The sequence below is a fragment of the Pelophylax lessonae genome, assembly GCF_965119305.1.
Source record: "Pelophylax lessonae genome assembly, chromosome: 4".
Taxonomy (NCBI): domain Eukaryota; kingdom Metazoa; phylum Chordata; class Amphibia; order Anura; family Ranidae; genus Pelophylax; species Pelophylax lessonae.
In genome coordinates, this window is record NC_138771.1 from 114,061,372 (window position 1) to 114,088,670 (window position 27,299).

The following is a 27,299-nucleotide window of genomic DNA, read 5'->3' on the forward strand; positions in this document are numbered from 1 at the left end:
CTAAAAAGTAGGGACATTAATGATTTACTCAGCATAGGAAACAATTACCTTTTTGGGAATGTGTCATTGCATCAGGGACCATTTCTTCATTTTCTTCATCCAATGTGGATGGAGCAGGCATGGTAGATTCCCTTCTCCTCATATGTTGTCTTTCTTTTAATTTCATTTTTCGTTTTTTCCCTATTTAAAGGTGAAAAAAACAATATGGAACAAATATTAGTTTGTCAATAAAAATATTTGCAATAATATGCATATATAGTTTATTGTGGATTCCTGTCTTTTAATTTAATATACAAATAAATCATAAAAATATCAAGAAAATACATACATGACAAAAAAAATAAAAAGTAAAGTTTTCATATACATTAGTATCTATACATTTCTATACAACATATACCAAATATAACCAATACATATTGCTTAAACACAACTATTTCTTACTTCTTTTCAGGATATGATGGATTTGACCTAGCTGCTCTTGTTCCCGATGTTTCAGATCGGACCATCTTTTTCTGATTTGGTCCTTAGATCGATCCACACCATAAATCTTCTTTAGAGATGAAATGACCTTATCAAGAATTCTGTCTTTTCTGGAGTTGGGCCTTTCATAATTCTCCAGCTTGCCATCATAATCGTTTTTCTCCAGTATAGCCACCATCTGAACCATCTCACCCTTGCTCTTAGGTGTTGCTTTGGTTTTTTCATGAGCCCAACCACTGCGGCCTTCACTACAACTCCCCGATTCTTCCGCCGACTCACGTGTGTGTCGCATGCAGCTTAATATTCGGCACGTACACGCCCCTGCGTCAGCGCGCTACTAGAGGGGGAGTTGACACATGCGCTGTATTTAAAGGACGCCAGATCGTTCGCTCACCGATTCGCCATTGGACAGATCTTTTCCAGGAGCACGATCGATCGGCGAACCACGATTCATCTGAGCAAACAAAGGTACGACTTTTGGGCCCTATACAGCTTATATTGGCCTATCTTTATTATGTGACAAAATACATGATCTTTGACTATGTTTTGTGTTGTGTTGTGTTGCGTCTTGCAGGCATAAATAATGGTTGACAAATTCACGTCACCTGATTTTTTACCTCAATTTATTGAGGAATACAGACAGTTGCCTTGTTTGTGGAAGGTGAAAAGTAGGGATTACTCAAATAAGCAACTAAAAAATGAGGCTCTTCAAAAATTGGCTGATTTATGTAAGCCATTTTGCCCAAATGCTGCCATTCATTATGTCAGGAACAAAATCCAAAACCTGCGCAGCATATTTAAAAAGGGAGCTTAACAAAATCAAGAATTCGGAAAGGTCAGGAGCTGCTACAGAGGAAATATATGTACCAAGGCTCTGGTATTTCGAGAGCCTGCGCTTCCTGACCGAACGATCTGCAGCAAGGCCATCCCTGTCTACTCTCCCTTCCACTTCGGCAGAGGGCTCATGTGCTGCAACCCAGAAGGAAGATTTACTGAAGCCAAGCTTGACACAGGTATAGCATTTAACAATATATTGTCTGCAATAAAGATAATGATAAACAAGCAAAAAATTGGGGGAGCAAACCCTGAACATGTATATCTAAAGCCGGTGCAGCTATGGACCAAGCAACATGTATATTAAAAAAGAATAGCGCAACCATGCAAAAGAAATGACTATCAAATATGGAGACAATCCATAAATAAAAATGGGGATTTAGTTCCACCATATGGCCATATCGTGCTCAAGCCCACCACTGCGTCAAAGTACCCCATTATCGGTGGGTCCTACACTATCCATAAAAAAGGGGTGAATCCAGCCTCTCTTACCCTTGGAGACAACTCTCCTTGCTGGGAAGGTGTGCTAATGCACTGCAGGGGACTCCTCCTATATCTACTTGATAGAGGACACCAATAGAGTACAGGTGTGTGTGGGGGATGGGATGCTCAACCTCATAAGTCTGGTCAGACCGAATACATAATAAACAAGCAAAAAATTGGGGGAGCAAACCCTGAACATGTATATCTAAAGCCGGTGCAGCTATGGACCAAGCAACATGTATATTAAAAAAGAATAGCGCAACCATGCAAAAGAAATGACTATCAAATATGGAGACAATCCATAACTAAAAATGGGGATTTAGTTCCACCATATGGCCATATCGTGCTCAAGCCCACCACTGCGTCAAAGTACCCCATTAACGGTGGGTCCTACACCATATTTAAAAAGGGAGCTTAACAAAATCAAGAATTCGGAAAGGTCAGGAGCTGCTACAGAGGAAATATATGTACCAAGGCTCTGGTATTTCGAGAGCCTGCGCTTCCTGACCGAACGATCTGAAGCAAGGCCATCCCTGTCTACTCTCCCTTCCACTTCGGGCTCATGTGCTGCAACCCAGAAGGAAGATTTACTGAAGCCAAGCTTGACACAGGTATAGCATTTAACAATATATTGTCTGCAATAAAGATAATGATGCAATAAAAATATTATCAAGCCAATAACTCACCCTTAATGTAAAGTCTGTTATTTGGTTAAAATAATCAAACAAACGTGACATTTTATATACACTATAACATTATAATAATTTTTTAATTTCTTAAACAGGAAAGTGTCAATGTGGAGGAGCCAAGTGGAAGCCAGGCGTCATCGGAGCAGTCAGTAACCACCCAACCTCCTGAAAAGAGACGCAAAAAAAAAAAAAAAAAAAAATTGGGGGAGGCCACTGCTTCCTTTCTAAGCCAGGGCTCTATGGCCCTGCAAAGAAAGCCAGATGAGGCTGACTCATTTGGCTTTCTCACAGCCAATAAATTAAGGCTGATGAGTGAGGAACAGCGCCAAATGGCAGAGCTCCTCTTACTACAGATGCTAAATAAACGGGTCTGAGGAGAAATCCATGGACACACGCACCTGTCAGATTACCAGCCACCCCCTCCACCTCAGCCACAACAGCCACATGACAGTCAGTGGCAATATGCCCCTGATCCCCACCTACCCCCATGGTCACATGACATATTTATAAATGAAAATAATTTATAATGTGATTTTTCTGTTACCGATTATTATTTATTTACAAGTTATTTGAGGAGGGAATGCCCTTTTTTCTGTTCTATTTTTACTAATGAGAGTATCTCTATATTTATTTCTAAAGTAAAGAAAAAGGTTTAAAAAACTACTTGCCTATCTTTATTTGTAAAAATTGAGCATATTGGGAGTAGGCAGCAATATATGTATTATACATTAATAAAAAAATATGAATAAAGGGACACATCAATAGTTAGATATTTTCCATTCATAAACCATTGAGAATGGTGAAGAGTTAAGAATCTTAAAAAAAATACATGCAACATGTAGAATAGCCAAATCATTATCATCATTATAACAGAACACATGCCTCTTTAATTCTAAAGTATACAATTATGAGCAGCAGCTTCCTTCTTCTCACATTAACCAAGATGAGCATGCGCATCGCATTTTAAATATTTATTTGCCTGCCGCAATACGAAAGTTCTTTCTTGATACAATGGCTAGTTTTCTTTACAAAATTCTTCCGGGTCGTTATTTGCTTCCGCTCACGCGTGTTCCGATTTTAGATTTTTGTCTGACGAAATCTGTACTGACTGCACGAAAATCGGACGTTGTGTTGACAGACAACAAAAATTACATAGCCTGCACACCAGGATTTTTTCGGGCGAAAAGTCGGAGTCGGTTGTCGGAAGCGCCATACTAACAAGCCGAAAATCTGCAGATCGGTCGTCGGACGAAATTTCTTATCGTGTGTACGGGGCATCAGAGTAGAGACCAGTGTCCATTGCATTTTGCTGTCTGTAAGTCATTTGTGAGTTTTAAAAAAGAGCAGTTTCTGTGGAGTATTCAGGGCGAAATCCCGACTGAAGGGGATCAAGAAAGTTGTTCTTAATGAGGTGGTCACTCGGTTGTAGACCTGGCTTTCGAGGAGTTTAGAGGAAAAGAGGGGGCAAGGAGATAGGTCGTAGATTGTTAAGATTGATAGGGTCCAAGGACAGCTTTTTAAGTATGCCGGTGACCAGTGCATGTTTTAGAGCGTTGGGAAACATGCCGGGAGAGATTGTGAAAATGTGGGTCGGAGAGTGTAGGATAGAGTCGGAGGGTGACCAAGTTATTTGAGAGGTAATAGGGTCCAGGGGACAGGTGGGCAATAGAAAGGAGTTTAGCAAATTCATTTATGGCAGCAGGTTTGAACAAGCGGAGTGTTGATTGTATGTTGACGTGGGGTGTTAAGTGGGGGAGATACCTGTCGAGTGGAGATTTCATCACAAATTGAATCACTTATTTTTGAAGTGATTAGCAATCTCGTCTCCTGGGCAGTAAGTGATTTAGTGGGTGGAGGCAGCGGAGGACGAAGCAGAGGGTAAAGGTAGAGAAGAGTTGCCGGGGGCTGGATTAGAAAGCCTTAATGAGAGTGATAGAATAGGTCTGTTTGGCAGTGTGGAGGCAATAATTGCAGTTTTGGAGAACAGATTTGTATTGACTGAAGTCTTTGAGAGTCTTAGTCTTATGCCACAGACGCTCAAGAGCATGGCTACAACTGTGTGTAGTGAGAGGGGCGAGTTTGTCCAGAGTTGCGGACAGGGATGTATTGTAGACAGAAGTAGCTATATTGGGGCAGGACAGGGGTAAGATTTTGTCATAGAGATGGTCAGTAGCAGAATAGAGAAGAGAAGGGTTAAAGTGGCAAAAGTTTATTTGGGTGAGTGTTGGGCGATTAGAGGGAAAGGTGGTGGAAGACAGGGAGAGAGAGAAACTAATAAGGTGGTGATCAGAGAGAGGAAAAGGTTTGTTGGAGAAGTTGAATGGAGTGCATAGATAGGAGAATACAAGGTCAAGGGTGTTGCCGTCAGAGTGAGTAGAAGCCTGTACCCATTGCTTCAGGTCAAAAAAGGAGGTTAGACTAAGGAGTTCATAAGTCATTGTCAGACCCTATGCTGGTGCAGTGGGTCCTAGGTTCCTCCTGGTGCAGGGCAATGCCTAGCCTCATCTAGTGAGAGTATGCATCCATTTTCTGGAGGATGAAGGAATTTATACCATTGAATGGCCCCCACGCTTGGCTGACCTAAATCCAATGGAACACCTATGGCACATTATGGTTCAGTCCATCTGACACCACCAGGTTGCACCTCTGCCTGTTCAGCTCAGTGATGCCCTGGTCCAGATCTAAGAGGTAATACCCCAGGACACCAGCTGCTGTCGTCGTCGTAAATTTTCATTAAACGATGTGGCATCCTTTTATTCTCAACACATTACCCAGTCTATATCAGTATAGATACCCAGCATAATATTGTTCCTCGTTGAGATCTGATCTGTTTTCGAAGTGTTACTTTAATTTTTTTTGTGCTGTGTAATATTTGCATAATATAGTATATAGTTTTTTAGGCTTTACAAGGCTATAACATCTGATATTATACAATAATACTCACAAGGATATAAAGGTATCCCACAGCCTGTGAAATCTGGTATCCCCACAACTTTGCCAGTCTATAAACTCAGCTATCCTCAGAGTAGCACAACCTACGAAATCTTATCCTCAGCGTAAGTTTATGAAATCTGGCATTCCTGAACATGAACGGTGAAATCTGGTTTCGCTCATAAAATTTGGGATCCCTCTCTCATAAGACATTGAGACATCAATGCAGCTTGACAAGAGATATGCATTGCAGTGCAGCACAAAAACAGAATGTGCATTACTGTGCACCTCAATATACATTATGTACATTACACGTGTGTTGACATGCTACATTGCAATGTATGCTTGTTGTGAGCTACAATGGGATGCAAATAAGAATATAAAGTGGATATAAAAAGTCTACATGTCCCTGTTATAATGTCAGGTTTCTGTGATGTGAAAAAATGAGACGATACATTTTTCAGAACTTTTTCCACCCTTAATGTGACTGATAAACTGTATAACTCAATTGAATAACAAACTAATGCCTCGTACACACGCACCGATTGTTGGCCGTGAATTTTCGGCCAATTGTCGGCTTGTTAGTATGATGCTTCCGACAACCGACTGCGACTTTTCGGCTGAACAAAATCTGGTGTGCATGCTATAAAATTTTTGTTGGCTGTCAACAGAACGGCCGATTGTTCGTCAGTCAGTACAGATTTCGGCAGACAAAAATCAGATGAGCAAGACTGGGCATGCTCAGAGAAACACACGGAAAGTAAACCAGCACATGACATTACTTCTGAAGTTGGTTGATGTTGGCCGAAAAAAATTTGTGAGCAGTCTAGAGATCATTTCAACCAACACTGGACAAAAGACGGCCAATCGGTCGGCCAACAATCGGTGCGTGTGTACGAGGCATTAGTTTGTAAAAAAAAAAAAAAAAATAATAATGTGGTTGCATAAGTGTGCATACCCTCTTATAAACTGGGGATGTAGCGGTGTTAAGAATTAAGCAATCACATTCAAACTCATGTTGAATAAAAGTCAGTATGCACCTGTCATTTAAAGTGCCTCTGATTAATCCCAAATAAAGTTCATCTGTTCTAGTAGGTCTTTCCTGACATTTCCTTAGTCGCATCCCATAGCAAAAGCCATGGTCTGCAGCAAGCTTCCAAAGCATCAGAAGGATCTCATTGTTAAAAGGTATCAGTCAGGAGAAGGGTACAAAAGAATTTCCAAGGCATTAGATATACCATGGAACACAGTAAAGACAGTCATCAAGTAGAGAAAATACTGCCAAGAGGCCTACAGCAACATCAAAGGAGCTGCAAGAATATCTGGCAAGTACTGGCTGTGTGGTACATATGAAAACAATCTCCTGTATGCATCAAATGTCTGGGCTATGGGGTAGAGTGGCAAGATGGAAGCCTTTTCTTACAAAGTAAAACATCCAAGCCTGGCTAAATTTTGCAAAAACCCATCTTAAGTTTCCTAAAAGCACGTTGGCAATGTGTCATGGTCTGATGAAACCAAGGTTGAACTTTTTGGCCATGATTCCAAAAGTTAGGTTTGGCGCCAAAGCAACACTGCACATGAATAAAAGAACACCATACCCACAGTAAAGCATGGTGGTGGCAGCATCGTGCTTTAGGGCTGTTTTTCTTCAGCTGGAACAGGGGCCTTAGTCAAGGTAGAGGGAATTATGAACAGTTCCAAATACCAGTCAATGTTGCCATAAAACCTTTAGGCTTCTGCCAGAAAGCTGAACATGAAGAGGAACTTCATCTTTCAGCATGACAACGGCCTAAAGCATACATCCAAATCCACAAAGGAATGGCTTCACCAGAAGGAGATTAAAGTTTTGGAGTGACCCAGCCAGAGCCCAGACCTGAATCCAATTGAAAATCTGTGGAGTGATCTGAAGAGGGCTGTGCACAGGAGATGCCCTCACAATCTGACAGATTTGGAGTGTTTTTGCAAAGAAGAATGGGCAAATTTTACTAAGTCAAGATGTGCCATGCGGATAGACTCATACCAAAAAGGACTGAGTGTTGTAATAAGATCAAAAGGTGCTTTAACAAAGTATTAGTTTAAGGGTGTGCACACTTATGCAACCATATTATTTTAGTTTTTTATTTTTACTTTCCTCCACCTAAAATATTTTAGTTTTTAGTTGTACAGTTTAAAAAAAGTCACATTAAGACCCGGTTCCCACTGCCATGACTTGTCAGGCGACTTGGTCACCTGACAAGTCGTGCTCCATTCTGTGCAATGGAACCGTTCTAATCAGACCGACTCGTCGCTCCGACTTAGAAAAAGATTCCTGCACTACTTCGGGGGGATATCGGAGCGGTTTGCATTGACTTCTATTATAGAAGTCGTTTGCAAGCCGCGATGAAGTCGTGCTGCACGGGGCAGCTCAAAGTCGGGGAGACTTTGAGTCGCCCCAGTGTGAACCGGCTCTAAAAGGTGGAAAAAGTTCTAAAATGATTTCTTGGTCTCAATTTTTTCTGTTTCAGTTGACGAGTAAAGAGAAATAAAAGAAAATATTCTGAAAAGAAGAAAATTGAGACCAGAGTCCCAGCAGGAAACCTAGGTCTACTCATTCTCTAGGCAGAAAACAAACTGATGTCCTGGGTTGTGCAGTGCGGGGTTTATGCCTGAAGGGACAGCCCCCTTGGCGTGTGTATCCAAATTTTCCTGCCTAGACTACTCCTGATGTGAGGAGCATAAACCCACTCAGCTCATGGAGATGAGGCTGCATCTGTCAATGGACAATAGAGAAAATGACTCTCAGATCTCACATTAAAGAGGTCCTGTCATGTTTTTTTTCTATTACAATTGATGTTTAAATTCCTTGGAATAGGGATAAAAGTGATAAAAAAAAGTGTTTTTTTTTTTTTTTAACTGTAAAAATAAAAGATAAAATAGGAAAAAAAAATAAATTAAAAAGCACCCTATCCATTAGCTCGCACGCAGAAGCGATTGCATATGCAAGTTGCGCCCACATATGTAAACGGTGTTCAAACCACACGTGAGGTATCGCCGCAATCGTTAAAGCGCGAGCAATTATTTGAGCCCTAGACCTCCACTGTAAGACTTCCGTTTAAGCCCCCTGTGCAAATACGGTGTGATTAAAAAAAAAAAAACTTTTTGCAACAGTCTCCATTTTACTCTCTAGGGTCTCTGCTAAAATATATATATATATATATATATATATATACATACATACATACATACATACACACATATACATACACACATACATATATACAATGGGTATGGAAAGTATTCAGACCCCCTTAAAATTTTTCACTCTTTGTTATATTGCAGCCATTTGCTAAAATCATTTAGGTTCATTCTTCTTCCTCATGAATGTACACATAGCACCCCATACTGACAGAAAAACACAGAATTGTTGACATTGTTGCAGATTTATTAAAAAAGAAAAACTGAAATATCACATGGTCCTAAGTATTCAGACCCTTTGCTGTGACACTCATATTTAACTCGGGTGCTTTCCATTTCTTCTGATCATCCTTGAGATGGTTCTACGCCTTCATTTGAGTCCAGCTGTGTTTGATTATACTGATTGGACTTGATTAGGAAAGCCACACACCTGTCTATATAAGACCTTCCAGATTACAATGCATGTCAGAGCAAATGAGAATCATGAGGTCAAAAGGAACTGCCTGAAGAGCTCAGAGACAGAATTGTGGCAAGGCACAGATCTGGCCAAGGTTACAAAAAGATTTCTGCTGCACTTAAGGTTCCTAAGAGCACAGTGGCCTCCATAATCCTCAAATAGAAGACGTTTGAGACGACCAGAACCCTTCCTAGAGCTGGCCGTGTGGCCAAACTGAGCTATCGGGGGAGAAGAGCCTTGGTGAGAGAGGTAAAGAAGAACCCAAAGATCACTGTGGCTGAGCTCCAGAGATGCAGTCAGGAGATGGGAGAAAGTTGTAGAAAGTCAACCATCACTGCAGCCCTCCACCAGTCGGGGCTTTATGGCAGAGTGGCCCGACGGAAGCCTCTCCTCACACGAAAGCCCGCATGGAGTTTGCTAAAAAAAACCTGAAGGACTCCAAGATGGTGAGAAATAAGATTCTCTGGTCTGATGAGACCAAAATAGAACTTTTTGGACTTAATTCTAAGCGGTATGTGTGGAGAAAGCCAGGCACTGCTCATCACCTGTCCAATACAGTCCCAACAGTGAAGCATGGTGGTGGCAGCATCATGCTGTGGGGGTGTTTTTCAGCTGCAGGGACAGGACGACTGGTTGCAATCGAGGGAAAGATGAATGCGGCCAAGTACAGGGATATCCTGGACAAAAACCTTCTCCAGAGTGCTCTGGACCTCAGACTGGGCCAAAGGTTTACCTTCCAACAAGACAATGACCCGAAGCACACAGCTAAAATAACGAAAGAGTGGCTTCACAACAACTCTGTGACTGTTCTTGAATGGCCCAGCCAGAGCACTGACTTAAACCCAATTGAGCATCTCTGGAGAGACCTAAAAAATGGCTGTCCACCAACGTTTACCATCCAACCTGACAGAACTGGAGAGGATCTGCAAGGAGGAATGGCAGAGGATCCCCAAATCCAGGTGTGAAAGACTTGTTGCATCTTTCCCAAAAAAACTCCTGGCTGTATTAGATCAAAAGGGGGATTCTACTAAATACTGAGCAAAGGGTCTGAATACTTAGGACCATGTGATATTTCAGTTTTTCTTTTTAAATAAATCTGCAACAATGTCAACAATTCTGTGTTTTTCTGTCAGTATGGGGTGCTATGTGTATATTCATGAGGAAGAAGAATGAACCTAAATGATTTTAGCAAATGGCTGCAATATAACAAAAGAGTGAAAAATTTAAGGGGGTCTGAATACTTTCCATACCCACTGTAATATATATATATATATATATATATATATATATATATATATATATATATATATATATATATATAATGTTTGGGGGTTCTCAGTAAATTTCTAGCAAAAAAAAACCTGACTAACTTGTAAACAAGTGTCAGAAAAAGGCCCAGTCCAGAATTGGTTAAACTTCTTTAATTAAAAAAATCTACTCAACTCTCTTGGTTTACGAAGGGGCTGTGGAACTTGGTTTACCATAATAAACCTAGTCTGTACTGCGACGGCAGATATCCCACCAGTTTTAAACTAAATTTAAAGTGCCTGTCCTAACAAAAGGTTAAACATTTATATGCTGGCCTCCAACATAGTATATAAATGAGAACTAGATTCAGCCAGTCCCAAGCATCTCTTTTGGGACGAATCACAGTGAATGGGCAATACTTGTAGTCAGCCATGACACCACCTACTACGAAACAACTAAAATGATTTAAAAAAAAAAAAATCAAAGTAGGTGTTTTATGCAAATAAAAAAACACAGCAAACATCTCAAATTTAGCTGCAAAAGTGTGAATACATTATAAAAAAACTGAAAGGCATAAATACCGCATCAATTTTTATTTTTTTTTGCCATTCCCCCATTTTTATTCATATACTAAACAAGCGACCATTGTGTCTCTCTGACTACAATAAAGGGTGGCTTATCACCCTTCATGTTCTGAATTCTGGAAACACACGGAAAGCTTTTTGTAAGCCAAGGCCAAATCATCAAAAGACTCATCATTCAATATTAGAAAAAAAAGCGTATAGAGCAGGGATCCTCAAACTACGGCCCTCCAGATGTTGCGGACCTACACATCCAATGGGGCATTGTAAAACTGACATTCACAGACATGACTAGGCATGATGGGAATTGTAGTTCCCAAACAACTGGAGGGCTATAGTTTGAAGACCCCTGGTATAGAACAAATGCTGTACCTGTTCCTACAGGGATTTTTGCCTAGAGGACATAATTTACAGTTTCACCAGGGACTATGCAGAGGATTTCCTAGAGGAGTGGAGACTTCACTTAGCAAAGTGAAAATTCAGGGACCTTAGTCAAAATGGGGAGGCTGCATTTGCTTTAAATCAGGGAATCCTGCGCAAAGAAAAAAAAAGATTTTTTTTTTTTTTTTTTTTATTGCCTTTGAATCTTTGTTCATCTCATTTAGCAATATTTGTATTGCATAGCAAAATGCCAATATTCTTTTTGTAAATCATCCATAGATACTGTTTCTTACACGTGGGTGTGGCAAGAGGATGACGCCGTGAGGCGGCTCACAGCAGAGCGCCGAGACCCGTAGGAGGCATCCGCCCATAGCAGCGAGCAGTGGTATCCTCCCCTCCCAGACGCCGGAAAGAGAGCACTCGAGGCTGAACCGGCTGAACTCTATACCTCCGAGTGTGGCAGCCCTGGAGCACGGTGCTGACTTCAGAGAAGGAGAAAAGGCTGACGCCGAGACTCCCTCACACAGGGACCTGGAACCGGGAAGGACGGGGTAGCGCTGAGACTCCCTCACACAGGGATCCGGACCCGGGGAGGACAGAGTAACATACAGACCCTCGCATACAGAGACAAGGTCCCAAGAAGTACATCCATCAGAGAGGACGGAACTCCATTCACTTAAATCAGCGTGGAGGCAGCGGAAACAGCCAGTCTGCACTGCGGGAGTTCAGGTCGCATCTTAGCGTGGAGAAAGTGCTACGACGGCCCTGGTGAGTGCAGAGACTGTTTGAATTGCTGTGTTACTCTGGGGGGCTGAGTGTAACAATACTCAAAGGGGGGTTGAGAGTGTGGGACAGAAACATGGATACATTTATCTAGGCGCTAGTGAGCTAGTGGAGAAAAAGCCATAATGCCAATAAGTAACGAAGCTCCCCTCCCCCCCACCCCCCATGCAGACAAATTAACCCCAGAATATAAGAAGACCAGGAAGGAGCGTGGACATTTCCGCATATTTTCTTAGGGGTGCACAACGTGGGAGGGTGGAGGAACAGTCTAGGATGGCACCAACAAAGTCTGGTGCATCTGGAAACACAGGAGCAAAGAAGGACAGTAAAAGCAGCAATAATAGTAAAGAGACACAAGACCAGCAAATGGAGGATATATCTAAACAGACTGTTGCTCCAAGTGGGGAGCAGCTAACCTCACAAGCCTCCGCACAGCAGAACATGCCCGCACAGACATTGGAATGGAAGGAGTTACTTGCCATTATCCCCACAAAACAAGATTTAACAGCCATTGCAACCTCCATAGTAAACTCTTTAACCAATGAAATTAATTCTTTAAAGGGCCAAATGCAGAAAATGGACAGTAGAATAGATGGAGTGGAAAAAGAACAGGCACAGATCGCAGAGAAAGTTGAGAGTATAGGGGCATCGCAGAAATTACTATCCAAACAGTTAATCACGATCCAGCTTCAGCAAGACGACGGAGAGAATAGGAATCGGCGCAACAACATACGGCTTAGGGGGTTGTCTGAGTTGGTAAAGGGGCCGGATCTATTAGCAAAGATTACTGAGATTCTCAATGGACTCCTGGATAGACCCCAACTGGAGGCAATTGAGATAGACAGGGTCCACAGAGTAAGAGCCCCGCGGAGTATGGGGGCAGGCTATCCACGTGATGTCCTAGCAAGGATCCATTTCTTCGCACTCAAAGAAAAAATAATGAGGAAGGCATGGGACAGGGGCCCCTTTGAGTATGAAGGTTCGATGATACGCCTCTTACCAGACTTATCAAGGAATACTCTTAGAATGCGTGCAGCAATTAAACCTTTATTAGAGGAAATCCAGAAAGCAGGAGCTACCTATCATTGGGGCCACCCATTCCACCTAAAGGTTATGAAGGGGGAACTGTCCTATATGCTACGTTGGCCTGATCAATTGCCAGGGCTGTTCTCCTTTCTGGGGGTGCAGCCGGTGCAAGTCCCTGACTGGCTGGACCCCCAAGTGTTTAAGAGAGGCCCAGGAATCATTTTACAGGAACAGTAACATGATTGTATCGGGATGTCTTCATGTAATTGCTTTCTGCTTTGTTATGAGTTTTTTTTTTGTTTTTTTTCACGGTCAGAGTTGGGTGGGGGATGGCTGTAGACCCAGGAACAGGGGAGGAATCTTGATCTTTCCTGTCTAAAGTAGTATTAAGGGTCTCTAATAGAAGAGGTTATATCGTTGCCTTTTTCACTGATGTGGAGCGTTGTCTGTCCTGTCTAAGAGAGGTCCGGAGAGTAAAGATTTAGTAAGGGAGTGATTAGGCAGTCTTAGGCTGGCCATACACTATACAATTTTCTTGTTCAACTTTCCTTTAGATTTACCAAAACCATGTAATATAGGGTCAAACCTAAACACTTTCAATTTGTATTCAAATCAGGCATGCCCTTGCACTACATAGTTTAAAGGTAAATCTAAAGGAAATTGAATAAGAAAATTGTAAAGTGTATGGCCAGCCTTAGTCTGGCGAGTAGGGGGCGTAGGGGAGGAGGATAATATGAGGGGCAACATGTAAGAGGAGGGATGCATAAAGGTAGGAGGATGGCCAGATATTTAAGTACCGGGAGGGCTTATGGGGGTCTGGATGAGGACAGCCTCTTAAATATGAGTATACTAGAGACACTGACAGAGTGAAATGGGTATAGAGGCAGAATGGTAGGGAATAATATATGGGGACCCCCAAGGTCTCTCCGGGGAGAGTAGAAAAGGGGCGGATGCCCAGGGTGCACGGACCTGCTGAGGTTGGTGTGTTTCTCTTTTTTGTTTATTTTTTCTCTACTTTTTTTCCTTGCCAAATAGGAGCGAAGGGTGAGAGCTTTTAGCTCTTGGGTGTCTTTTTTTTTTTTTGGTTTTCTGTTAACATATAAAGAGAAACAGCTACCTCTGGTATTTGATTTGTTCCTCCTCACGGTGCGAATCCTCAGATCACACACCCAATTAGGTTGCGTCTTGTTACGCATGGTCAAAAGTTGACCACATAGGATCCCGACTTACTGGCATATCCGTGGGGAGGGGGGAAGGGGGGGGGGTAAAGTGGTGTTTTTGGGGAATTTCCCCTTTTGCTTTTTTTTTTTTCTGCGGGCCTGTCCAGCGTTCGAGTGTTTACGGACTCACGGCAGGTTTCATTTCTTGGTAGGGACGAAAGTAGGAAGGAGGGGGGGCGCGAGTAAGTGTAACCAAGGGAGTAAAATTTGAGGGAAGTACCCTGGGCAGGAAAAATGCAGGAAATCAAAATCACTTCGCTCAATGTAAGGGGACTGTCTACACCTGAAAAACGAGTACGTTTGCTGGCAGACATGAGACGAAGTCGGACACAGATAGTTTTCTGCCAGGAAACTTACTTTAAAAAGGAAGCAACTCCAAAATTACAGAATAAAGATTTCCCGTGGTCATATCACGCCCCCACCCCCATATCGAAGGGGGTAAGTATTATTGTAGCTAAAGAGGTACCATGGACATTCTTAGAAACACGTATCGACCCACAGGGAAGATACCTGATGGTTAAGGGTAAGATAGGGGAAAAGACGATTACCTTGATAAATGTGTATTTCCCGAATCACAATCAAATCTCATTTTTAATGCTTATAGCACCAATTTTGTTAGACTTCCAAGAAGGGCTGGTAATCATGGGCGGAGATTTTAATTACGCCCCAGAACCATTATTAGACACCTCCCAAGGGACATCACACCTCTCATATGCTCAATTAAAAAGACTTAATAGGGAAATTACACTCCTTAATCTAGTCGACCCATGGCGTATCATGTATCCTAGTGAAAAAAATTATACGTATTTTTCCTCGGTGCATAATAGATATTCAAGAATAGACCGCATTTTAATCTCTAGGGGAGACTTGCACAGAGTGGTAGCTACACAGATTGGATCTTTCTCCATGTCGGATCATTCTCCAATTCACATTACAATTGATTTCGACGCAGGTCCTACAAAATTACCGTCATGGAGACTGAACGAATCGTTATTACAAGAATTAGAAACAAAAGCAGAGATAGAGGCAGAACTAATGAGGTATTTTCAGGAAAATCAAACACCACAAGTGACACCATTGAGCATATGGGAGGCCCATAAAATGTGTTATCAGGGGAGTATTGATTAGAATGGGAGCAAAACGTAAACGAGAAAAGGAAGGAAAAATCTCTGAGTTGTTAACACAGATAGAAGTTTTGAGTGCTAGTCATAAAAAATCAGTGGCGATGGAACATCTACTACCTCTCACCGCGGCCAGGGAAAAATTGAATGAGCTACTCTATGAGAAGGCTATTCGAACCATAGTGTCACAAAAGAGACATTTTTTTTTCTTCTTTTCCCCCAGACACCCCTCTTCGCGGAGTGCCAGTGGAAGGATCTCTAGGAGGCCTGACGAGTAACGTCAGGAGGGATAGTATGTAATGTATATAAGGTGTATATAATGTGATAATGTGTTGTAATGTTTGGGAGGAAGTTATGTTTTGGTGTTGTGTTTTGGAGAATGGTTCCTCTCCCCATGTAATAAGGGCATTAGGGTATGGGGGGGTGGGAGGGGGTTTCACTGGGATTTCCCTTTTTCTTTTTTTTCTCATGTCTTTTATAAGCACATAAGAGTGTGGTCACGAAGTGAGACAAGGAATGATGTGTTGTGCACAATATTTTGAACCCTTTTTTTTTCTTTTCTCCCTCTCACTCCTACTTTTTGGAGAGGAGAGGGGTTATATTTAATTCACTTAAACTTCCTTACTTGGAAGTCTTACAGGAAGGAGAATATTTGTGTATCCTTCCCTTGACATTTTCCTTTTTTTTTTCTTTCAATGTCTTTTATAAGCACATAGAGTGTGGTCACGATGTGAGACAAGGAATGAAGTGTTGTGCACAATATTTTGAATTTTATTTTTTTTTTTTTTTTTTACAATTATGGCATAAGCCTCTTTTGTAGGGCTTTTTTGCAGTGCGGGGGGGGGGGGGGGGGCTGGGGGGATGGATATTTCTATGCAATACATGTAGATCACAGGAGGTGGGGGGTGATCCTTTTTTTTTTTTTGTCTGACACAATAGGTGGGACAATGGGGGGGGGCGGGAGAGTTATGGATTATGAATGTGTGTATGTAAATATGTAATGTATTGAAAATAATAAAAACTTGAATTATAAAAAAAAAAAAAGATACTGTTTCTTCTGCTAGCATTACTAATGACCAACTAAAAAAAAAAAGTTTTTTTTCCTCATCAAAATCAACATTTTCATTAACTTCTTTTTTAGCCAGTCAGTTCCTACCTTTATGTTGCTTGGGTGGATCCAGTAAAAGCACTTCACTGCCTAGCATCATTTTCCCTCCCTTCTGGTGCACATAGTGGCTTAGTTATATAGAATCTAAAAACAATTTCTGTATTTGACTCCATACCAGCTAAATTCCACCCGCATACATCCAATAACTGTTGGAGAGAATGTGGTCAGGTAGGAAAGGACCCTTTTCCATACTCTCTGGACCTGTAAAAAAAAAAAAAAAAAAAAAAAAAAGAAAAAAACCTAGCAAACTTCTGGATCTCCATCTTTGACATTGTCTCAGAAATCATCTCCATCCCTGTACAGCTATCCCCTAGCCTAGCATTAGTAAATTTAGGCATAGACACTCTTCCCCCATCACACTAGAGTAGTAACCAACATCTTACTTGTTGCAAGATTGGTAATAATGATGAGACACTGGAAGTCCCCACTCTCTCCTCCTCTGAGGTAATGACAAGTGCAATTACAATATACCTATGAAATCATGTTTGCTCTATCCAATGGATCTTTTAATCGAGTTTATGATAATTGGCATGTGTGGTCGCATTGGTATAACAAATCCAGACATCCTTGATATATGGAAAACCTTTATATACTCACTGATAGCATATGAAGTGAACAATTGATGACCTTATTTTAAATATTCTGACATTTTGGCCTCAAATTAGTGCTCGAGACTCATTTATGCTTTGTGTTTTATTAGCTTTTTTGTTTCTTTGTCCACTTTAACCTACTGTTTACACTTTATGTATATCATTCATGCATACCCTTTAATTTATTTTAAGTTATGTTCATAGCATAAAAACAAGAAATGTGTTTAACCTCAACCCACTACATTTCCTTGAGGTTCACAGTGGTTTCTGATAGTAATTTCATAACATTTTTTTAGAAAGTGGGATTGTTTTAGGAAGTTTATATTGCTCGATTAAGAGAATGTAAAATTAAAAACTGATAAAAAAATAGCTTTTACAAAAGACTTGAAAGACTTGAAATCAGAAAACTAGGTATAATACAGCACAGTCCTAGCTGTCCTAAGGTATTTTAGAACATTATAAATTGGCCCCTTAGATTGTACAGCTGCAAAAATTGGCTTCCAGTCAGAACCTAAGGTTCAGTTCTATTTGGATTGGAGGGTACAGCCACAAGCTGTATATGAATGCTGCCATGAAGATTCATCAGGGAAATTAGGTTAGGTAATTATACAAGTTCTATTTTCAATATCCAATCAGGAATTTGAATAGATCATTTTATTATTTTTTCTTTACATCAGGCTGCTTTTAGCCAGGTACAGCCAACAGTACACTATTGGTCCTTCTTAGTAGCAGTGCAGACACCTATGTAAAGTATAGCAATCCATAGTAACCAGATTTCACTTAAAGTCACTAAACCCACATCATAAAAAATATCAATAAATGCTGTATTACATGCTGTTTATACGCAGTCACTTTGAAATTCCTTTTATGTATTCTGCAAAAAAACCTTCTTGATCCTGCTGCTATCGCCACCTTCTGTTCATGTCCTCAATTCAGCAGAGGATTTTGCAGAGCAGTGTTGGCAACTCTGCACATGCTCAGTTTGAAGTGAGTTTCTATATTGAGCATTTCTTCCCTATCACATCTGAGCAGCCCATGGGACTATAGTCACACTTGTGGGCGTGTACACAGTGGTAAATGACAGCCCACTCCCTCCCCCTCCAGGTCAACTAACCAACAAAACACAATGGGGATGATGGGATATTACATGTTGATTCACCTCCCTCTTATTCCAAGAAACAGGCTGGAGGGGCATGACACAGCCCCCGATTGGTATAATGCGCCCACGTTATTGCCAAAAAAAAATAAGATTTGATTTCAAATATTTAATTTTCTGACAATTTAAAACAGTTTATTGACTAGATGTATTTTTACAATATTCCAAATGCTGTTTTTTTTTTCTCTTATTATGAACATGTGATCAGCAGCAGAGGACTAGAGGCTTCTCCTGCTTAGGTTTCCCTGCAGACAGGCTGGGAAAGATCTGGGTCATATGACAACTGTAATCAATTAAGAAAAAGGGTAGATTTTTTTAATTAAAATTACAGTGCTATAATTCAAATACAGAAATAAAAAGGGAAATGTAAATTAAACAGAATGTTTATTATCACTTTCAAGTTAAGCCACTAAATTTCTACTATAGGTTGCTAAACTTTTTTTTTTTTTTTTTTTTTCTCCTTATTAAAGGCTTAACCAACTCACTATACATCTATTCACAATACAGTATATTGTACACAAAACTTATGTATGAGCAACTGAAAGTTCCTTTCAGAAAATCCCACTGCTTATACTGCCCTCTACAAATCAGATACTGAAAAATAAGCCAGGTTAAAACAATTCATATCTGGATTTGATGTTTATTAAAATAAAATGAACCAGTCTTTAACAGTTATACATAGTTTACCTGCCCAGTACAAATGGATATTAGATGAGCTATTTCACAATTTACATTATATATGTGAGAACATCAACACTGCCTGTCAACACCTTTACCACAGCTATATCAGGCGTTCTTTAAAGTCTATAAAGGTCTGAGCACTTGCCTGCTACGGGGACAGGGAGCACAATATAAAATATAGTTCACAAAAATCCATAAAAATATATATTAGCTCTGTCCTTTTCTTTTTATGAATATAAATATGTCAATTAGGAACATGCATTCTCCAGATAAAAGTTGCAAGAGTGTTTGCCATATACATAAACAAAGGATTTTGTACATAATATATATATATATATAAAACAATTCTAATAAAATATTAAAACGGTAGGTAATATGGTAAACAAGTAAAAGACAGCATCAGATTCCTGTACTTCCAGCAGGCCTGTAAAATTCACAGAGCAACTAACAGGTGTTAAAATCAATGATACTATTTACTGTTACAATACTTTTGGGATCCAGGTTTAAAAGGGATCCTCCTTCCCTTATAGCCAGTCATTTCCCTGAAGAATATCAAAATATGCCAGAAGTGGCTAGCTTTGTCCCCACAATCAAAAAAATGCATAATAATTGGAGCTGTGAAGCTGCAGTTAAATGGTCAAGATAACAAAAGCAAATATTTCAGTTATAGTCCAGTGGACTTGTATGATTGTTTCTTATAGCGCTTAGTAAAGGGCCTATTGGCAAGTTCTCCTTGCACTATATTGAGGTTGATTTACTAAGGCAGATATACTGTGCACTGCAAGTGCACTCCTGCCAGAGCTTATAAATGAGGTAAAGCTTCACTTCGCAAAGAATACCCAATCACATGCAAGGAAAATAAAAACAGCTTTTTTGCTTGCACGATTGGATGATACAAATCAGCAGAGCTTCCCCTCATCTGCTAAGATCTAGAGCAAGTGCAGTTGTAGCACAGAGTATATTTGCCTTTAGTAAATCAACCCCATTGTCCGTTTCTAGCCACCTACAGAGGTTGATTTACTAAAGGCAATACTGTGCACTGCAAGTGACATTGCTCTAGATCTGAGGGGAAGCTCTGGTCATCGATGTCTGTCATCCAATCGTGCAAGCAAAAAGGTTTATTTTCCTTAGTTGGGATTGGTTATTCTTTGCAAGTGAAGCTTTACCTCATTTACTAAGCTCTGGAGCAAGTGCACAGTACAGGTGAATCTCAAAAAAGGAGATTAAAAAGTTAATTTCAGTAATTTAATTCAGAAAGTGAAACTATTATATAGATTGAATACACACAAAGTGATACATTTCAAGCATTTCTTTCTTTTAATTTTGATGATTATGGCTTACAGCTATAGGGAAAACTCAAAATTCAGCATCTCGGAAAATTAGAATATTGTGAAAAAGTTCAATATTGTACATTCTTAGTGTCACACTCTAATCAGCTAATTAACTCAATACACCTGTAAAAGGTTTCCTGAGCCTTTAAATGGTCTCAGTCTGGTTCAGTAAGTTACAGTCATGGGGAGGACTGCCGACTTGACAGTTGTCCAGAAGATAGTCATTGACACCCTCCACAAGGAGGGCAAGTCACAAAAGGTCATTGCTAAAGAAGCTGGCTGTTTACAGAGTGCTGTATCCAACCATATTAATGGGAAGTTGAGTGGAAGAAAAAAAGTCTGATAGAAAAAAGGTGCACAAGCAACAGGGATAATCCGCAGCCGTGAGAGGATTGTGAAGCAAGGGCCATTCAAGAATTTGGGGGAGATTCACAAGGAGTGGACTACGGCTGGTGTCGGTGCTTCAAGAGCCACCACACAGAGGTATCCAGGACATGAGCTACAACTGTTGCATTCCTTGTGTCAAGCCACTCCTGAACCAGAGACAATGCCAGAAGCATCTTACCTGGGCTAAGGAGAAAAAGGACAGGACTGTTGCTCAGTGGTCCAAAGTTACCTTTTCAGATGAAAGTACATTTAGCATTTTATTTGTAAATTAGGTCCGAAAGTCTGGAGGAAGAGTGGAGAGGCACAGAATTAAATAAAGTCCAGTGTGAAGTTTCCACAGTCCGTGATGACTTGGGGAGCCATGTCATCTGCTGGTGTTGGTCCAAAGTCCGCGCACTTCTAGAGCACTTTATGCTTCCCACTGCTGACCAACTTTATGGAAATGCACATTTTATTTTCCAGCAGGACTTGGCACCTGCCCACACAGCCAAAAGTACCAATACCTGGTTTAATGATCATGGTATAATTATGCTTGATTGGCCAGCAAACTCACATGACCTAAACCCCATTAGGGAATCTGTGGGGTATTGTCGAGAGATGAGAGACACCAGACCCAACAATGCAGACAAGCTGAAGGCTGTTATCAAAGCAGCCTGGGCTTCCATAACACCTCAGCAGTGCCACAGGCCGATTGTCTCCATGCCACGCCACATTGATGCAGTAATTCATGCAAAAGGACCAACTATTGAGTGTAGTATTGAGAGCATACTATTACATGGACATACTTTTCAGCAAGCCAACATTTCTTTATTAAAAAATCTTTATTGGTCTTCTGTAATACTCAAATTTTCTGAGATACTGAGATTGGAGTTATCACTAGCTGTAAGCCATGATCAAAATTAAAAGAAAGAAATGCTTGAAATATATCATTCTGTGTGCAATAAGTCTGTTTCACTTTTTTTTTTTCAAATTACTGAAATAAAGTTTACTTTTTGATATTAAATTTTTTTGAGATGCAGCTGTATATTTGCCTTTAGTAAATAAACCTCACAGTCTCTCTCATGATCCTCAATCCTCCTACTATAGCAGAGGTGTTCACTACTTCTGTTGCATTTTCCACCAAAAGTCGTCCCAAGAACTCAACTCTGGAATAACAAAAGCATATACAAAAGTAAATAAAAGTATTAAGTGTTTCAATTCCCTTGCCACTATCAAATACTATAAATATATTTTTAAGATCAAGATGGTCTGACCGTTTAATGTAGGGATGCTACTATATTAAGCACTTTACATCCTTTATTTGTTAAAAGCTGTACTCTACTTGATCACTCCTTATCATATTACGCATGTATCACTTTAGATCAATGGTCTGCAATGCAAATCCTATGCACTGTTAAAAGTCTGGATGCAGCTTATGATGACCATGCAGCATCCAAGATGGGTGTGTTTACCAAAGAAGTGAACAAAAATACTCGAGTTTACAGATCTCAATTTTTATGGTGATAGGCGTACTACGTAGTTAGAAACTAAGCAAATACAACCACTTTGGGGGTTGAGACAGACCTCCATTTAAATAAAAAAAAAAAAAAAAAAGACTGAACATGGTCTAGAATTAGAATGGAGGCACCACGTAGTACTTTGTTCATAGCTTTACAAGCACTCCAGGTGCTTCAAAATGTAGGGTGCTATAAAAGAACCTATTTCTATTATTTCCAGTAGTGTTGAGCTAGGAATACAATGGATCGGTTTGGCCAGAGCTCAACATGACCAGAAAGTTTCAAAACTTTCTTGCTACATCATCCTAGATCAGCCTCTGTCAATGTTTTGAATGCAGAGGAACCCTTGAAATAACTTTCCGGTCTCAGGGAACTCCTGCTAAAAATTACTATATCTACAACTCGTGATACAATGGTGGGATGGTCAGTGAGAAGAATGCTCCTTACACTTGTGGTATTTGGGAAGAATTATTACCTTCTAGATAGCTAAAAATATTATTGATGTCAGTGGGAACTTATCTGAGAGGCAGATATTGCTCATTGCTAAAGAAACCCCTAGCAACCTCTGGAGGAATCTGAAGGTTCAATGGAACTCTGTCCTAGTATTCGAAGCATCCACAAAACCAAAAGCTGACTGGTGCCAGTATTGTAGTTTGAAAGCCAAAACCTCCCCCCCTTATGAAACGTTTTTATTGCTCAAGCTATTCAATAGAAGCTTAAAATGCACTTATATTTTTTAAAATCTTTAATGCCAACCTCTTGACCTCAGTGTGGCCGCCATATCCATTCCATTTAAAACAAAACTATGATTCAGGGCACATGGGGGGGGGGGGGGGGGATAAAGACCACATACAAGTGTATGTGCAAACACCATTTGGTGCCTGCATTGGAGTAGATTTATGAATACAGGTAACTAAGCAGCTCTATGCCAATAGTCGTAGTCATATACAGTGGTTCAAACATAGTATTATCAGTGTAACAGGTACCTTGTAATGGTGGAATTTGTTGTGCATATTGAATTTTATCTCTAGAACAAAACAAGATTAAAATTCCATCTTAAATTTTAATGACATTTTTATAAAACCATTGACATTCTTTTCTTCCAAAGTACTAAAAGTCAGTTACAACATCAAATGCCTAAAATTAACAGCCAATAACAGGCAGGACATCACTTATCATCAAAGGCATTTCTCTCAATGTGTATAACGTATCCAAAGCCCATATAATGTTCACATTATATCTAAGCACTGCTTTAAAATTTCTGATGCAACATCATATTAATTCAACTTGGAAATGTTAATGAAAGAAAGGTTTGTTTATACTCAAAGTGCAAATATAGACATACATGTGGATTCCATCCATATGTAGTCAATGAGATGCAGACAACACATGGGTTTATTCAAAATGAGTACAGTAGCCAATCAGAATTAGTCTTTTACTGAAACTCTTTCCATGAACTAAAAATGTGTCTTGTTGCTATGTGCTGCAGCACATAATTATTTCTTTTTGCACTACATTATCGTATAAGCTCTAAATTGTAAACTTTTATAAACAGGTGTGTGGGAACACGCACACAATTTCTTGTTGGTGGTGTACTGTATGTGACAGAGTAAGGGCCATTGTCAACAGGCTTTTGTTGATTTCACAACAGTTTCTCCCCCAATACAAGTCTATGAGATTGCAAATGTAGCTTGATGTTAAATTGCAGGTCAGAAGGCAGTCAACTGCAGGTCACCTGCAAAGAATTATGATTCAACTCAGAAGCATCTCAAACTGATGTCAAAAGTAAGTTGTCAAAAGTACGTTGCATTTGCCCACAAAAAGCCAGTGGAAACGGTCTCTGAGGCCTTTTTCACACTACCATTAGCACACGCTGCATTTTCAGTGGCAAGATTCTGCAGACTTCTGTTGCTGGGATGACAAGTGTGTGCAAAAAGTTGCTGCCGAGCCCAAACAATGCAATGACAAGCTCACAGCGGCCACAGCTATCGGTGGTTAATAACAGATGATCTAGGTTGGATGCAGTCTGTCTGCATTCAGCCATAATAAGCTGTCTCTAACCACTGGTAATTGCTGTGTAATTAGTCACATATGTCATTCCATCTTGAGAAAATGTGTGCGCTAATTGCACAGTGTGAATAAGTCCTAATAATTGTTAAAATATACTCCAAGCCTGGGTTCTCCCACATATGGGTTATGTCAGACAGTGGCAGTTTGAACTTCCTGCGGGGGAGATGCGATGCGGGAACCCGCACTTGAATTGCGCTGGTACCCGCATTGGATATGTGTGAACTCAGGCTGAATGTGCATAATTAAAATGCAAAGTAAAGTGATCAGAAAACGTTCAGGTCTCATAACACTATACATGACCTGGACTGTGCATATAGATGGCAGACATTAAGAACACACACATATTTGGTTTTTAAATGATGACTTTGGGGGTTAAATTGTTATTTTAGAAAACATCACTAGGTATAAAGCCATTTTAAGTCATAAACCTATGTATGTTAACATAATTTTTCTTAATGATCTTAAAAGGGCAATGTCACACATGCAATGATGCAACAGCTACAAACTGTTCTCATTTGGAATCCTGTTCAGAAAATATGAAATAGAGTTGACAGTCAATAGGCTTCTTAGCTGCAGTTATCCAATGTAGCTAGTAATGAATATGTAACATCTGTGATTTATAGCTGCATGTACCACAGCCTACTACAATTTGCTACATAAAATGAGAAGTGGCTACTTCAATTTACCAGTAGAAAATTAGCAGTGTGTCATAGCCCTTACTTACAGGAATTTGCCTTAATGAATCTACTGTGCTACCATTTAAATGACTGACTTAATGACGAATACAAATATTTGTATGCGGCAAACAAGAACGGTCTGCATTTTGTATGCTTCAGACTAGTCAAAGGATATGTGAAAAAGTGATCTTATAAAAACACAGATGAATCCTCTTAAAAAGGAAACAATATATATTCAAAAGCTTCAAGGTCTCCTTTATAATAGATTTGTGATATGCAGCAAGGATGTGGGCTAGGTTTACTAAAGTGCAAAAAGCCCACCAAAGGACAACCCATGAACTGCTCCAATACTGCTTTGACCAATAATTTACATTTTTCTGAAAACGGACACTGTCACATTCTAATCTAAAACCCTTATACATTATGTGATCCACGCTGCAACACTACCTGTGATAGATCTTGGTATTCTCTACTACGACGATACTCAAAGCACTTATCACCTTCTCTAAACCAAAAGGACATACTGATAAATCACCTTACTGTTTCTAGGTGTTACAGACACTAAGCAAATAAAATATGGCAAAAAGTGCATACAGGAGCCCAAGCAAGTCATTCCACCATACCCTTGTGCTGCCACATATGCAATAATTCAAAAATCAATGAACAGTTTTGCAAACACTGTGCCGCATTTCGGCAGATGGAGCCGTGACTCCAAATTATAAGCAAGCAAGGTGGGTACTTCTGCCACTATCTTCTCATACATTGCTTGGAACTCCAAAATCAGTTACACAAATGTTTATTATGTAGGGCACCAGCAACGTTTTGTAAGTATATATTGCAACGTGTTGGATGCCTGTGTTGTCTTGTAACAGTCTGTTTCCATGGGGGGTTCAGTTCTTGAAGATAGATCCCACAGTCACTGCTGAAAAGGCACCTTTTGGAGCACGAAAACTATACAACTAGATACTGCAAATACAAGAAACAGACAATCTTCCACTCCATGTTGGACAGTCTTTAGTTTTGTCAGACATCTACAGTATTATTGCTGACTGACTTGGTCTTCACTCTTCTTGTTAAGATCCTTGTCAATCCTAGTAGAAGAATAAATGCAGGATTATTAGATTTGGTGAATTTAAAAATTCTAACGTAACTATAAAGTTCTGCCATTTTTTATTATAACAAACACTTTCCTTTCTGGGACATCTGCATTGAATATATGTTGATCAATAAACAGTTATTGGATAGTCAAAAAAAATAAAAGATCTTTGGTGATTCAAGTTTTAAAGCTTTAAGACAAATACTTTATGCTTGCCAAAGCAGAGCACGATTTAAGTTACCTTTTAGTATTTTGTAGATTCCAAGAACCAATCACAACACAAGGTTAGACCAGTGTTTCTCATCAAGGACAGATTACAAACAAAATTTAGCACATGCGTGATTCATAGAATACAACATAAAAACCAAGTAACATTTCCAAAACTGAGAAGGGTGAACACTAGCAAACTCTAAGGCTGGCAATATATTATACCATTTTCCTTCAGATTTACCAAAACTATATATTGGGAGGTCAAACCTAAACTCTCAATTTTTATACCATCAGGTGGGTCCTTGCACTACATAGTTGAAAGTAAATCTAAAGAAAATCTAATACGAAAATTGTATGAAGTATGTCCAGCCTAACCTTGGAAAATGCAAATGGTGCCACAGATTTTCTTTTCTAATTTTGGCCTCAATATAAGTTCTTAACTTAGCTTTAGAACCAAGGGTACATACATTTTAACAGTATAACAAATGGGTACTAAAAGTGCTGCATATTAAATTTTTATTTTGAAAATACACATCATATCTTAAAAAGTTAGAAAAGGTTTATGGTCAAGTACGGTTTACAAGTTCATTGGGTCAACCTTTAGAAAGTTTTTCTCAACTTAGGGCTCTTTCACACGGCCCCCCTCCATGCTGCTCAGGGGGGATCGATACACTGATCCTCGCTGAGCAGGCAGGTGACAGCTCCCTCTCTGCTCTGTGCACTGAGGAGGCAGGTGACAGTTCCCTCTCCACTCTGTGTGCAGAGAGGGAGGTGTTAGAGCCCCGCTGCTCTCTATGGGGAATCAGATGAGAACGGACCGCCTGTCCGCTCTCATCCGATCTAATCCCCTGGACGGATGGAAAATAGGGTTTCTATCCGTCCTGATTTCACGGACAGGATAGGATCTGGATGGCAACGGCTGTCAGCAGACATGTCACCGCTGACATCCGCTGCCCCATAGGGATGCATGGAAGATCTGATCAGATCCACCTAAAAAAATGACAGGTGGATCTGATCAGATCATTCGTG

The 27,299-nt window shown here is 40.1% G+C and overlaps 1 protein-coding gene across 3 annotated transcripts in view; it reads right to left on the reverse strand.

Annotated features, from left to right (window-relative positions):
* Window positions 1-24,785: 24,785 nt before the first annotated feature.
* Window positions 24,786-27,299, reverse strand: part of BNIP2 (BCL2 interacting protein 2) — a 127,898-nt gene continuing 125,384 nt past the window's right edge. For all 3 annotated transcript variants that reach the window (XM_082255889.1, XM_082255888.1, XM_082255890.1), the window contains one exon: window positions 24,786-26,055. In XM_082255889.1, the coding sequence (XP_082112015.1) occupies window positions 26,004-26,055 (52 nt within the window). In that variant the 3' untranslated portion in view covers window positions 24,786-26,003. The remainder of the gene's footprint in view (window positions 26,056-27,299) is intronic.